We start from the raw sequence: 16861 nt of genomic DNA on the forward strand, positions 1-16861 counted from the left end.
TTCCATTTTTAAAAGTCATATTTTCATTTTTTACGTTTTTAAAACGCTCCATACTACGATATTTTTATGAAATTAGTTCTTTGTTACGAAAAAAATTTCGCGATTTCCCGCTCTTTTATTCTGGAGTAGCGTGCGCCTCTCGACGCGTCTCAAATGAAACTGAGGACTGGCAGAGTTTCCTACTAGTTGTTTCCGAACGTTGGAAAATCATGAAGTTAAATATGAAGTAACTTCTTTGGGTGGAATGAGAGTGAAATTTCAAGGTTAAATTTAAATACAACATTTTAAAATGTAACGTTTGCGTAAAACTAATCTGAATTAATATGATTTCTTTTTTTAACTGTATTTTATGGGTTGAAATTATTAATTATTTTTTTATCGTAGTCAATCAATTTATAAATTATTATTTAATCTATACAGAATATTTAAATTTAGAATCTAATATCCATTGTGAATTAGAAATTACATAGGTAAATACTTGCCAAATATACAATTTTTACTAAAAACACAGATCGTTCCAGACTCTTTAAATGTTTTCAATTAATTAATCTCGTAAGTTTCTTATATACCAGTGGTAGGGGCAAAACAGATTCTTACTGGTGCTACATAATGCCACTCTTGGGCTCTGACGTTTGAAGAGATGATCTTCATAGCGGGAGATATTTCGTATATCCCCGTTTAACTCTTGAATGTAAGTAAATATTTTCGTCATTTCTTTTGCATAATTTTTGCGTATTTGATGTCTTTATATTGCGAGATTTATTTTGAAAGAATAAAGAGAGTAGAAATGTCTTTAAGTATTTAGTATGTTGGTTGGTTTAGGTCGATCCCTCACTGGCAGTACTCGCCTGTGACAAAAAATCTAAGATTCGATCATGAGAATTACGTTACAGTACTGACTGACGACGATTCGCCTGTAATTTAATCGTTATATTACAGACGGGCACTTATCTGTATTGGAATCTAAGATTCGATTTTGAGCATTCACCTGCGTTCTTTATATTTTACATTGTAATGCTTGATTATTGTCTTTTCTTTATGGCATTGGTTGGCGGACGAGCGTATGGGCCACCTGATGGTAAGTGGTCACCACGACCAATAGACAAAGGCGCTGTTAGAAATATTAACCATTACTTACATCACCTATGCGCCACCAACCTTGGGAACTAAGATTTTATGTCCATTGTGCCTGTGATTACACTGGCTCACTCACCATTCTAACCGGAACACAACAATACAGAGTACTGTTATTTTGCGGTAGAATATCTCTCACTGATGTAATGTTAGATATTGTATCATTACAAGCTACGCACTGTAAAGTTCTTATATTATGAATAATGTTACAATACAGGCGAATAATTCCAGCAAGATTCTAACTATACTAAAGTTGTTATATTTATTAGCGCTAAAAGTCGAACTCTAGTTGAGCCAAAATGGCAAACAAGGTTGAAACCCGAGCATGCACTATTGAACTTTCAAGTCCTTATTTGTATTTATAATTCATCCAGCTGGGCCATGAAGGAAACCGTGATATAATTTCACACACAAATAATTCAAATGTCAAGGGAATGATCATATAAAATATTATACCGTCGTGCAAGTGTCAGGTGAAACTCTGATACATGAACCCCCAAAACCGTATTGAAGTAGAATTATTCCACATAAGCTTTCTCCTCTAAAACAGAGAGTTTTCTTAGCCTAACATTGAGAAATTTACAGGCTGATATAACAGAAGTATTGTTTTCCCTAAGGTGTATTTGTCTATTGTAAAAAACGTATTTGACATTAGACAAATGTGTTGTACTGTTCTTTCTGAGCGTGCGTCTCCGCTGACACGTTGCGCCGAAAAAGACTGAAGAAAAGTTGTCAGCACTATGCGCACCTTCTTCTTTCGCCGTTAGCTTCGCCGACAGTAGGATTCCTCGTACTACGAGAACCCCCTTAGCTTGCAGACCTGTAAAGATGAGATGGGCTAACCGTCGGATTGTCATGAACAAGCGATCCTGTGATACTCCCCAAAGAGAACGAGTGGGTATCACTGGCTTTTAAGTGAATTTTCTGGTGCAGTTCGCCAGTGCCTGAAACGCCTGGTCAATCCGGGCGCATGCTTAATTTGTCTATAATTTCTGTTGCTTAAAGCAATACATTGTGAGAAATGAACTTAGTTTTTCGTATAATTTTTAAAAAATTATTATTAAATGTCTTTTCCGTGAAATTCTATCCTACTTAGCCTATAAATTTATTTTCTTACCGTATTTTATAGTAGGACAGACTTCGAAACCCGTATTAGTCCTATAATTAGCAGAATTTGTAAATGCTTATTCAAAGACTTATTGCAATATTTTGATTATATTTATAAATAAAATTACATCGTTCAATACAACTAGCGTTCGCTCAGAACATGAAATTCGAAATTTGACCATTACCATTATAGAAAATTTGAGAAAAACTTGATCTGAATTAAAATGTTTGAGCATTATTTTAATGATATCACTAAAGTTCCTCTATTGCTATCAACTTAAATTAGTGTGCGCACTGCACACAACAAAATTATATTTATTTTACTTACGATTTTTTGTATATATTTACTCCATATTAATTATTATTGGTTTTCTTTAATATCTATAACCAACGATTTCATTTATGTTTCACATAATATGTCAAGTATCTCATGATTGGCAAAAACGTCTTGAACGATTTGCAGTATTATTAAGGAAACATTATCATTATAATGAACATTATTCTATTGGGGATTGTCCTTAGATTGCACAAAACTGTAGTTGGTTAAAGTGGCAAATGACGTAGGTACATTTGTACCCAGTTACTAGAATTCAGTAAACGATTTGATTCGACTTTCGATTCGTTTCGCATACGGGGTTATTCAGAGGATCTAAAAGTTCCGTATAATAGACAGTAGAGTCAATGTGCGAAGATAACAGATACTAGTGATATAATTATTATAAAATTACGGCTAAAAATTTTAGAACATGGTTGTTCTTTTTTCATTAGATAACATTACTAGAATACGATCACATCTATAAAGTGTCAACAGATTTCAATGAACGTTTGAAATTGCTCTATACTTATAGAGATTTGAAAATATATAATTAATTTTAATATAAAAATCGTTTTTAAATAAATCGTCAATTTTATTCAATTAACGCTCCACTATATAGTATACGTTCCACGAATTCCTCGATAAATTAAGGACAAACAATCTGTATCGAAATTAATTATATATTCATTATAAACCGTTTTTACAAATAAAAGTACAAAAGACATACAATTTTGACAAGTATTTCCGGATAAACATTACCCGACGTTTCCAAAAAACGTTTAACAAAAAGTACGTGACGAGTACGGTATGTTTGGATCGCTTGGTTGGCCGACGTCGATTGTTTTAGTACATTTGCACTGTTAACAAGTTTATTTCAATAACAACGTATTCTACGGATACTTCATAAAAATATTCATGTATTATAAGATATTTTAATAAAAGTAATTTAATAAAGTGCTTTAAATAATTTTTCGATTCATTTTAATGGAGACGCTAAACATTATTTATAAGATTTAAGCCGAGATGGCTCAGTGGTTTAACAGGCATACGTAACGCGTGCATCTTAACCGATGATTTCGGGTTCAAACCCAGGCAAGCACCACTGAATTTCATGTGCTTAATTTGTTTTTATAATTCATCTCGTGTTCGGCAGTAAAGGAAAACATCGTGAGGATGTTCAACAAACCTGCATGTGTTGGACGAAGATAAATCACGTATATACGTGCTACGTTGGTTATATAACCAACACGCATAATAACAGCAAGATGGAGCTCTAAATCTTCTCTTCTATAAGGAGAGGCCTTAGAATATCAGCAGTATATAAACAGGATATTACTTTTTTATATTTGCCTTAAATTTTCTTTTTAAAGTCAATCATTAAATTACTCTTCATACAATTGGAATTGAGAGGCATGTCAGTTCAGTTTTAAATATATTTAGAATATGGTTCATTTTTGCTTGGTTTAAAAAAAGATTCAATTTAAAATTATCAACTTATTTATTTTTTGCTGTTTATATGTCCCTTATGCTGTATTACATAAAGTTCATTATTGGTTGAACAAATTTGAGGCCCTTTTGCAGGATCATATGTAGCGACTTCAAGAACACATGGTTGCTAATTCCACTGGCACCAGATGGCAGTGCAAGTCGGCCATTACTGTATGTCATCTTTGTTGGTTAGGGTTGTAATTCTATCGACAACAGCAACATACAAACTTAACGAAAAGCTTGAAAATTTTCATTTGAATTCGAATCGTTTGTAATAATAATATTTTAAGATATATTTTTTTTTTATATTTTTATTTAAACAGAAATCTATTTCAATAAGAACAAAGTTAAATTAAAAAAAACAATGCACGTAATCATTATCACTCCATTTTTTTTGTTATTTTCATGACTTCATTGGTCTACGTGTTACGTTGTTCGGTTAAAGCTGATGAGGCTCCAAGTTCGAAACCCAAGTAGGCTGGAAGTTATCTGTTATACTTCCGTGCCATATATATTACGTAAAGCTGACATTGTATCTGGTCTCTTCGTGTTGGATTGCCAATCAGACTTTGATATTATACATAGAGAATAGAAAGTGAATCTATGGTTCGGCATGACATTGCTCTGGGTTGGTGTGGTTCGCTCGCTCTGATTAATCCCGTACCTTGGCTTATCTCCATTGAGAAAATCCGCCATTGCTATAATCGATAAAAAACTAATTATTAATTTACAAGTCATGTTTACTACAGTACCAAATATTTATGATTGGTATATCAATGAAACGCTGTTTAGTATTCTTTTTACTTGGTGGTAGGGCTTTGTGCAAGCCCGTCTGGGTAGGTACCACCCACTCATCAGATATTCTACCGCCAAATAACAGTGCACTGTATTGTTGTGTTCCGGTTAGAAGGGTGAGTGAGCCAGTGTAATCACAGGCACAAGGGACATAACATCTTAGTTTCCAAGGTTGGTGGCGCATAGGTGATGTAAGGAATGGTTATTATTTCTGACAGCGCCTTTGTCTATGGGCGATGGTGACCACTTACCATCAGGTGGCCCATATGCTCGTCCGCCAACCAATGCCATAAAAAACAAAAAAATTCTCTTCGCTATGATACGTATGATACGTACTTTTAGTTGGTAAGTTATTCTTTATATTGACAGTATACCATTTTTGAAAGTGTTATTTTGACGTTATACGGATTTTACAAGATAGAACCAGTTACAAATATTCAAATATTACACACCGAACAGGTACAAAATTTCGTATAATTTATTTACATTAATTCAATATAACAAATTTTTGAAAATAAAAAAAAAGAAACCGCTGTGTAAACGGTCGTTGAAAACAATTAACAATACAGTATTCTAAAACGTATTGAAATAAATTATGACTTTATTAATTGAAAGCTACAATAAGCAAAGTTGTGTCGGCTTTGGTGAATTATTAATAATTTTGTTCATAATTAATACGTTTCTGTTTGAATAAATATGAGCTAAATTAGTTATAATTAAACGATTCGACTTAACCAACGCCGAATGTATACATAAAATATTAACGAGACCACGTGCGCTGGAATATGTTTAAAAATGTTATTATTGTTAACATATTAGTATGGAAATGGAAATCGTAGTGGGTAGATCAAATATCATTTGAATTTCATACCATTCCAGCTTTTAATTTATCGAGTTAAGGTTCATTGTTGCTTGATTGAGTTTAATGATTTGATCTTAAATTATCAATTAATTTCGTAGAAAATATTCGTCTACAATTTTACGTCTAATATTTACTTTGTAATTTAAATTTGCAGTTTACACTTAGACCTTGGAATCTACTATAAGTAGGAAACTTTTATGAAACAGATGTGTATAGCACCTCGTCTCACTATCGTCACTGGTGACAGGACTGGTCCATGGTTTTATGAAATGTGGTCACCACTGCCAAAAGACATTGGTGCTGTAAGAAACATTAATCATTCCTCATATCACCAATGCATCACCAACATTGGGAATTAAGATATTAGGTCCCTTGTGCCTTTAGTAAGAATGGCTTACCCATGCTTTAAACTGGAGCACAATAATACCTATTGCAAAAGTTTGACCCAAACATATTAATACATTAAAATTGTTCATAAATAAACATACATATAAACTAATTAACTGTGAACCGTCCCGTAGTATAAATTTTAATTCATTCATTAAACGATTTGAGTAATTGAAAATTGTAACTTTTCGAACTCAAGTATATAAAGACATATTTGATAAACTGTTTAATATGAAAGTCGAACCGTAATTGAATTAATTGTTTTATTATCGATATCACCGTAGTCCGTCACTAGTCTTTGCTGTCTAAAAGCTATTAGCAGTTGCCGTCGGAGGCGCACCTGCGACTGTCATTTCCTACGGAGAGATTACTTACCTTTAACGTTACTCGTATGTATATCTGTCACGGTATAGTGCTTTTGGAAAAATAAGTAGACGCACATATGACTCCGTTCGTGTCTATATTGGATTAAAAATTAGAAAAAAAATATAACCATAGAGAAAAATATCACTATCATAAAAAAAGTAGCAGCCGGTTCATATAGCCTTCTCTCCTGTCCATAAGGTTAAGAGTTTATTCCACAGTCTCAATGCGGGTTGGTGATATAAACGTTTGAAACATTTCCATTTAACTTGTCATAGAGTTTCCATGTTTGGTTTGAACCTGCTTACTTAAGTTAAAATTCACCTGACCACTGATCAAATGGGTTATTTTAGCTCTTATGACGTCATTTTTTTATTTATTTTTTTAAATAATTTATATTCGTTATTTACCCAAAATAAGGTATTTTACAATTCAACACGTATGCCTGTTAAAACATTATTTAAACAGACCCTGTTTCAGTTTTACAGATAGATAAGACTATAAGGCTTCAGGCGGTACGTTCATAAACTATTGTAATAATCTTGCACCTGATGTTCCCAAGGCGTTTAGATCGGCGATAAGGCGAGATCTTGTCTGTGTAAACAAATTCAAACATAAGTAGGTAAATTACGATCTTATACAGCATGTTAATGAATAAACAAAGTTACCTGACTTTGGACTTTGTGAATTGCCAGCTGTGTAGTCACTTATTACGTATTTAACAGCTAAACATTAACTTTAATAGGCAACAAACAGTCTGTTCATATCCCACTGTTGGGCAAAAGCCTCCTCTCCCTTTTGAACAGAATGTTACGATAACGCTACTCCGATGCGGAAGCGGGAGGGAGAAACGTACTAGATTCGCCCTGTGCAGTTTACCTCATGATGTTTTTCTTCACCGCCGAGTACGAGATGAATTATAAATAAAAATCAAGGATTTAAATTCAGAATTCAAGGTTCAAATTCACGTCTTGATACCACTGGGCCATCACGGTATGTAGATGTCAGATAGTAATGTGTGTGATGTTTAAAACAATATATTAAAACGTCAGTAAATAATAATTAAAGTTATAGCACTTATTACGTATTAAAAAAAAGGACGCGTCGTTACGCACTACCTGGAATTTATATTCGCTTTTGATTTTGTACTTGCTTTTGTCCCGAGAACAACTTGCGAGAAATTTCTTTCAATTATCTATGGATCGTAATAGCGTCGTGAAAGATCAATAAATTTGTCGGATTTATTTTATGATTATGTCGGAGCAGTTAAAATAGCATCCAGCCGAGAGATTCATCTCATGCTCGTCGCCTAATGGTGACAAACACCTAATGGTGACGAAACACCTAGGAATTGGATGTGAATTCTTCACGATTAATTGCGTAAACATCTAACGATATTTTATTATTTAAAAAACGTAGTAAGTTTTTTGAATCAATCCCCTTTTTATACAGCGGCTACCATAGTTATTTTCATGGCAACCGCGAATATCTCTTTCCAATTCTTATTTCCTTACTAACATAGATACCGTCACCTACTTTGAGCAAACTACTAGTAACAATCAAATCAAGAACAGACCACAAACAAGCGCTATTTCAAGACGAAATATAGCTTGACTCTTCTCTAACCAGTGCCATCTATTAAGTACCAGTCGATTTAAAGCTGCCTCGATGGTATGTAATAAAATCACAAACAATAGTAAAAAGGAAAGACGTAGTCTATGAAAAACGACGACAATCTTTATATATATTATGTATATCGGTAAGTTCTTTTATTAACTTGGTAGTACTTTGTGCAAGCCCGTCTGGGTAGGTACAACCTACTTATCAGATATTATAACGGCGATAGCAATTGTTAGCATTGTTATTTTCCGGTTTGAAGTGTGAGTGAGTCAGTGTAACTATACGGGACATAACATCTTAATTCATTGGCGACGTGAGGAATGATTAATATTTCTGACAGCGCCAATATTTGAGGGCGATGATGAACACTTACCATCAGTTGGCCCCGTTGCCCATCCGTCTACATAGTATATATCATAAAAAAAAGGAAAAAAAAGAAGAATTTATTGAAGAGTATTTAATATAAACTATACTTGTGGCATCGCCCGCTCGTAATTCAGTTTATGACTGAACGAAGGGATATAATATATTACATTCGCGCACGCGGATGAAGAATCTCGATAGCGACATGCCGACAAATATCATTATTTTAAGCTGAAATCTTATTTTTAATAAATGATGCTACTTCCTGATAAAATCTCTTTCAAATTTCTGATTACGTAGTTTCAGAGATTATTGATTAAAACGAAACAAATATTTCCTCTGTATAATATCTATGATAATTTAGAAAAATACGAACGTATCATACTAATAACGTTGTCATTAAGTTCCTCTTTTTCTAAAATATCTGTTGTGACAATAAACTTATTACTGACTACTAAAAATCCACCAGCAGACAAACTTCGATGAGTTTCTTTCACCTTATTTAACAGAGAACAAAAAAAAAATATCAAGTAACAGAAGGAGTTGGAACGAAAGTCGACTAATTTGTTGAGCAAAAAATGGAAGTTTGATTCCAACTGGCATTTGGTTCAAGTTTTAGACCTCGCTGAAAACAGACTTGCATAAATCTAACTCACGGTAGCGAATTGTTTTTAACAGGACGTCGAGTGGTGTGAGTGAACGCGTATTTGATTAAATATTAATAATTCCACGATCGAATTCCGAAGTTGCTATGCAGTGCAGTCGATAATATCTTCGAATCAATTTTGAAAATTTCTAAGAGATTAATAACATAAAAGTTATTTAAACCAACAGAAACGTGGGCCATTCTGGATAGAATTAAGCAAGTTATAATTTAAAAACGGATCAATATCACGCCTTCACTTTGTATTGTAAATATAGATTCAAAAATAAAATTTAACGCGTAGATTTTATTAGTATTCCTTCCATCGATCCACGTGATCATAATTGATACTAAATAACATACACTAAATATTACACATTTCTTCAAGCTTTTTTTAATCATCCTTTTATAAGACATATTAAGTATAATGCTATGAAATAATAATGACAAAAAGCTAGGTAGAGGTTGGCAGAAGGGTGGCAGATATTCTGCCGTCTAATATAAATACTTAGTGTTTTGGCTAGTTTGAACGATGAGTTACTAAAAGGGCGATGAGCATGAGTGTAGAGGGAGGGAGCGGAAGAGGATGACCTAAGGAGACCTATGGATATGAACGGTCAGATGACGAATAATAGAAGAGAATGTAAAGAAAAGACATGCTGTGCTGACCCCAAAGGTTGGGACACGGGCAGGGAAAAAAAGATTTGAGCGGTGAGCTAGCCAGTGAAACTACAGGCACCACTGACATAAGATCCTAGCACTCAAAGTTGGTGGCACATTGGCGATGTAAGGAATGCTTAATATTTCTTACAGCGCCACTATCTATGAGGTTTGGTATCCGCTTACGATAAAGGGGCATAATACACAATATAATCAGCACAAAAGACAAATATTAAATATATATTTATTTAATCGCTCAAAGCGTATAACTTGATCAGATCGCAAGAAATTGCGGTTGTAGACGAAGTTACTCTCGTGATTATTCAATTATTGCCACAGTTAGGAGTTTTGCGCTGAGCTTTAAAATATCCACGAAATCTTGGAATTACCTTCGCATTTTTAAAGATAGAAATTACATTTTGTTTTATTACGAAAATACTTTATCTGAAGTCGGTTTATTATGAAATTGAATTTCATTAAATTTTATTTTTCGTTCTCTCATTTCTCATTTTGTTCTTTATTACATTTTAATTTAATAAAATTGTATTGAGTTTAAGTTTGTAAATATTATTATAGCGTTTTTATCAATTTGTGTCTACGTAATGTAGATATTAGTAATATGACTTCGTCTTTATGAGAGACAACGTGCTTTAACCCTTTCGACTTTTTCGCATTTAGCGCACTGCAGGATGGAGTATGCCCGAAATTAATAAACGGGATTTCGTGATCTGCAGCAAAACGAGCTAATCCAGATTGAACCGGATCGACGAATCAGATGAGCGAAATTCGTTTCACAAGAAAGTTATACATTACCGTATGGTATATATAATATAATTATTTAAATATAAAACTTATATTAAAATACGCGAAAAAATACATTTATATTATTTTAAAAACTAAAAGATAATTTAGGTAATTAGTTAATAAAAAAATATATCATAAAATACTTTTAATATATTCATTTATAAGCAAAGATACATCATGTTATGATGACAATATAAAAAAATACTGCAAAAAGTTTGTATATATAATATTTAAAACTGTTTGTTAAATTTCAACATGCCTTGTTTCTCCCAATTGCCTCTGCCAAAAGGGGTGTCCATTCTATGAGCGCCCGCGCTGAAGTCGACAGATGTGGTCGGGTTCTTATATAAGTTAACATTACCGCCAAGAGAGTAATCAGTTTGTTTGAACATGGGCGTGTGGGTTACACTCGCGTTGGCGCCAAGTTTGTCTCTGAAAGAACAAAATTGACAAAAAAATGTTTTACATTTTTTAAAAATATACGTATTTAAAACATATGTACAATTTATAATAAATTCTTTATATAAAAAATATAATATTTACTTAATTAATTAACGTAAGTATTATATTATCTAATAAATATATTAAGACCTTTAGCTTTCATTTATATTTAGTAATATATATTTGTATCAAAAAATTTCGAATAGCCTCAAACAATCAGACGTTGAGTTTATAAAGGCATATCTGTATAAATTCTGTACAACTTAGTCTTCGAATATACAATATAAAAACTAAAGCATTTTAGACTTTAACGCCCGCACATAAGGCCGTTATCTGTTTTAAACATATTATACCCGTATCTGAAGTTTAACATTCAATTAAAGACTCTAAAGTGTTGTGATATAGTACGTTATAGCATACAAACAATCTTGATAAGATTAGTTCCTAATCCGTTTACCCATATGCATACGTATCTTGGATACGCAGATTCCTTTTATGACGGTCTTCAAACGTGACTTCGTGTATTTCAAAATATTTAGTTTACTAGTGGCAATGTATCATTAAATTATTACATATATAATAATATATGTAATAATTTAACATTAGGTGTCTATTTTGTATTTAATTCGTTTTTGTTGTGTAAAGGACTTTAAATATATATGAATGATCTGTGTGTGAATAGACCCTTATAAACAATTTAAAATTAATAAATAAAATGTATTCCGTCACCGCCTAGCATGAACACAAGTGAAACATGAATGAAGATTTAGTAGGGCTAGATCGAAGCTGATACCTAAAACCTCAGTTAAGACTGATGTATTGTTAAATGGGCCAACTCGGCTCTTTGATATGTTTGAAGTTGTACTTCTTTTAGCGTGAGGAAAAGTGATAATAGTGAATTATTAAACTAGGTGATTTAAAAGCTATGTCGCTCGGAATGAACAAATTCACACCTTATCATTTACAATGTTTATTTTATTACAATTTTAAATTTCGAATTCGTTTATTTGCGAGTGTGTTTTATTAGTGATGAAAGAAGAAGAATTGAAAATCGTAATAATATTTATTTTTTTGTTATTGATTATTTTCGATTAGAAACTCTTTTTAATTACGCCGAAATATTAGAACTTCTCATGCGCTTAGATCAAGTACAAGTACTTTTGTTTTAGTCTTTTTACATTTCTTGTTTATATAAATATTTTTAATTCCTGTCCAAATAAAGATGATTTCAACTGACGGGCTAGAATTATCGTAAAATTCGGTATCGCAAACAATGATTGGCCGAAAAATATGTTAAATTATTTTTTACCAATCGAATTCACTAAGATAAAAAAAAATTATAAACTTACTTGAAGTTGTAATCTACACCAGCGCCATGTGTAGCAAAGTTGGGTCCAGCCTTTGGCATAGAGTTGGTTGTGAATGCGTTGACGTCGACTCTGTGATTCTCTGTCCTCATAACGTTAAGATTACTGGACGCGGTCACTTGGTTGCCGAAAGTTGGTATGTGTTGGGCTGATACACCTATTGAGTGGCCAGCCCTGGAAACATAAATTATAAAAGGTTAGTTTTTGGTGCAATTGACACAACATTTTCTTTGTTGCTGATAGCTTGTATCGAAAAGCAGAGAACTTAAAAGAACAATTTAAATATTATTCGGACCTGTTGGTGTTGGCAACATCGCCAATGCACTGCCAACTTTGGGAGTTAATTATGTCCCTTGTGCCTGTAGTTGTATACTGACTCACCTTTCAAACGGAAACATAACATAATTAATTTACTAATTATATTGCTATTTGACGGTAGAATATCTGATATGAGTGGTACTCACTTAGACGGGAATACATCACAAACCTGCGCGATAGACGTATGCATATGTAATTATAGTGGTATTTTGATGTTGTTTTTAGAATTATTTCTAATTGTTTACCCTTACACTACGACTTATGAGAACAGAGCAGTTACGTTTAACGAGGACAAAACCACGCTTCTAGATGTTATTGTATGTTGTCCTTCAAGATGAAAACGATCCAATCATAGACTAGTAAATTAAAAACGTTAAGCACTGTGGTGAATTGACCGAATGTGGTGACCTCGATGATTTTTTCACATAATATTTTATTTGTAACTGTGCTCCGGCGTGAAAAATGAGTCAGTCAGTCTAAATACAGAAACAAGGAACACAAGGTTACATTCAGCTTGTTAATTTCGTATTGCTGCATTAACTATACTTGACGGTTAAAAATTTATCTACATGTTATGGCTTACGAAAAAAAAATCTTCTTGTCCTAATGTTAGGCTAAGACCTTCTCTCTGTTTTTGGAGAAAGTTGGAAGCTTATACCACAACACTTGCTTCCATATGCTGTTTTCCTTCACAACCAAGAAGGAGATGAATTATAAACACAAATAAATCTTATTTGGTAGGGCTCTCTGCAAGATCATCTGGTTAGATACCACCCGCACATCATATATTCTACCACTAGTAATACCATGATTTCGGTTTGAGGGATAAGCCAGTGTAACTACAGGCACAAAGGACGTAGCATCTCAGTTCCCAAGTTTGGTGGAGCATTGGCTATGTAATAAATGATTAAAATTTCATGCAACGGCAGTGGTGACCAATTATAATCAGATGGTCTATCTATCGAATACACTGATGCGTTTAAAAAAGCATTTATATTCAAATTTATTTAGTGCATGCTTTCAGGGTTTGAACTTCATCTCATCTCATCTCTCAGCCGAAGGACGTCCACTACTGGACATAGGCCTCCCCAAAAGATCGCCACAACGACCGGTCTTATGCAGCTCTCAACCAGCGGCTTCCCGCAACCTTTCACAAGTCGTCGGACCACCTTGATGGGGGCCTAACTGGGCTCATAATTGTAATGGAAAATACTTACGCATGTTCTACACTCAGGCCACCACCAGCCGCTTTATAAGACGGTGCGTTTAAATTTCTCGGGTCGGGAACATCCCTCTGTCCCGCAACGAAGACATTTGCATTCACCGTATGATTATCAAACTCTTTAGTTCCGTTTATATGAAAATTCCTTGTTTTGTCCGCGTTTTCCGATATATTACCAGTGAGCGGCATTATTGCAAAATTTCTGTGACGTCACTTATATCAATAAGGAATGAGAATTGAAAAGTAAATGCACCGTGCTGTGCGCTTGATAGGCTATATATAGTTTGCAATGTGATAGTGATGCGCTTAGGCAGTCGATAGTATATTTTTATATATTAAATATTTATTAAAATAAATTTGTCAATTTTTATCGAAAGTCTTGAGCAATTTCCACGCATAGTTATTATTGAAGTATAAGTTTGGACAAAAAGTCTAATATCTATATCTATGTTTGCTTTAGAATATATACGTGATTTTAAAATCTATTCAGTTCGTTCTTAGTACAGCGACCGAACATAAATACAATTTTAAATAAGGTTTGATTAAGTGGATTTAAAAAAAAAGGGGAAATAAAAGTGCTAAGTATTTTTATAGCACTGCACTTTCTCCTACACGATATAAATATAGTAAAGAAAATATTATAGAAATATCAATCAGACGATACAATTATATTTAATATGTAATATAATCTTTAAATCCTAATAAGTAGTGTGGTTAATAATTTAAATACAAATCTAGAAACTAAATTTAAAAAAAATGTCCCACGTGGACAGGGAGTTGTAACAAAGTTCTTTATATATTATGTATTAAATAACAGAAACAACTATGTATATAAATTAACAACGCTTGAGAAGAATTAAATCACAAAACCTTTTTTTTTTTTAATTAAAAAACCTATGAAAATAAAACAATAACAAATAAATGTATGCAATAGAAAGAGACAGAGTGATAGTTCTATTCTCTCTCACACGCGTAAGAGATCTTTTAATGAGGTAAAATAACAGCTTGAAGTAAAGAAATAGCTCAAAGCTGGCGTAAGATCTCCTGTCCTTTTCAGAAGTCATTGGTTCTTATTACACCAGACTACTCCAATACGGGATACGCATATTGCAGGTTATTTTCACAGCACCGAAGTCGATACAATTTCTCAATAAAATAATTCTAAGAATTTTCATTATTAACATTCAAAAAAATATTATTTAGAGCACATCACTTCGTTTTATTCACCGCTAGTTTAGCGGGGAATTCCCAGGACTCCCACTCATTGTTAAACTTATCTTGTGTAAGTTATACTCAGTTTCACTTGCGTTTTTTATTATGTCTAACCAATAATATAGTATAACGCATAGGATAACATTTAAACAGATTTCTGTCTGCATTATTAAATAAATTCACCGCAGATTAGATGATTCTCTTATCATAATTTTACTATTAAATTTAAAAACTGTACAAACAGAAAACAGACAACTTGTATTTAAAGTATTGTAATTGTCTTATGTTGTCAACAATAGTTATAGGCAAACATCAAAAGTCGTTTATCGGTTACAGACAGTTGATATCAAAGGGATTCGAAGAAATACGAATTCTTATATAAAGCGTGCACAAAATGGAATTAAATATTTGTGACATTGAAATTGCAGCAGAAACAAACATTAAATTATTCAATATGGAATTTCATCAATAACGTCACAGACAGACATACTTACTTCCCTTTTTTAAACTTAGACATAAATATCAATCATTTAATATATAAGATTTTAAATGAACATGGTTATTTTTATTACTAACAGTATTTAAAACGGGATATTTACCATGTTTTTTATTTTTATTTGGTGGAGCTCGATATTTCGACATTATATACGAATGTCTTGTTCACGAGTCTAGTCAATCATTTAAATTTATCACATAATTTTTTATTCAAACAGATATAGTTACACTCTCATCATACATCTATTTGTATCGTGAAATCATGGGAAGGCGCTATCGCATCCAAAATACATTTAACCGAATCTTCTATAATGACAATTCAAAAAACATATAAGAGGGAAAATGAGAAAGAGAGTATATCTGTATTTAGTTTATAATAAAATGTTAAATCATTTCTTAAATCTACCTGACACATCCTGAGATAAGTGCGTAACATACAAACGAACTGAGCTTTATATATATTAGTATCGAATTCATATTAAACAAGAGCCGAGATGGCCCAGTGGTTAGAGCACGTGCATCTTAACCGATGATTTCTTAACTGATGATAATATTATAAAATATATTTATTTAGAATTTAGAATAATCTATGGTTTATATTACTTAAAGAGCCCGAATGGCTCTATAAATGGCTGAGTATTTGGGTCGAGTTCGATTTTTTTTAATAATTTTGCTTAACGAGGCGAAAGAATAAAATAATAAATAAAAATATATGTGTAGGAAGAATTGAAAATAAATTGTTGCACGTCCAGTAAATTTTATAATGTAACATAGGTTACACCTTTGTAAGATAAGTATTTTGACAAGAGCAGTTTAGGCTTAGACGACCTAGCCGAATTATTAAAGAGACCAATCATATCCAAGCACTGCACGGGACAAACGTAATCGTTGCCTGAACCTTTATAAATTAGTAGAACTGGCCCCAGAGGCAACGGTTTTACATGCTTTTCAAGGAATACTTTGAATTCTTGAGCTTGTATTGAGTATTTATTGACAGAAAATTCCGGTTTTTCACGAACATTTCCATTCCATTTGGTACGTTTGTATACTAAAAAACAAACATAATCTCTTATATTATTATGAAATGAATAAATTTTTCATCACATTTTTTATTATATGTCCGTTATAATTTCTTTTGAAAGACAGACCACGAGTCTCAGATGATCATGGAAAAAAGTCTTTATAAATAAACTTAAGGATACAAAATATATTATTTATGAATGTTAATTGAGACGGCACACTAGGTGGAATTCGAGGAACTTAT

General features: G+C 32.7%; 1 protein-coding gene across 1 annotated transcript; it reads right to left on the bottom strand.

The window, feature by feature from the left end:
• Nucleotides 1-10674: 10674 nt before the first annotated feature.
• Nucleotides 10675-14131, bottom strand: LOC125072696 (attacin-B-like). Its single transcript, XM_047683366.1, has 3 exons — nucleotides 13886-14131; nucleotides 12333-12524; nucleotides 10675-10974 (listed from the first exon to the last, which is right to left on the bottom strand). Exons 1-3 carry the CDS (start codon nucleotides 14077-14079, stop codon nucleotides 10773-10775), a joined length of 588 nt encoding a protein of 195 aa, XP_047539322.1. The 5' UTR covers nucleotides 14080-14131; the 3' UTR covers nucleotides 10675-10772.
• Nucleotides 14132-16861: the final 2730 nt, after the last annotated feature.

The sequence above is a fragment of the Vanessa atalanta genome, chromosome 22, assembly GCF_905147765.1.
Source record: "Vanessa atalanta chromosome 22, ilVanAtal1.2, whole genome shotgun sequence".
Classification (NCBI taxonomy): domain Eukaryota; kingdom Metazoa; phylum Arthropoda; class Insecta; order Lepidoptera; family Nymphalidae; genus Vanessa; species Vanessa atalanta.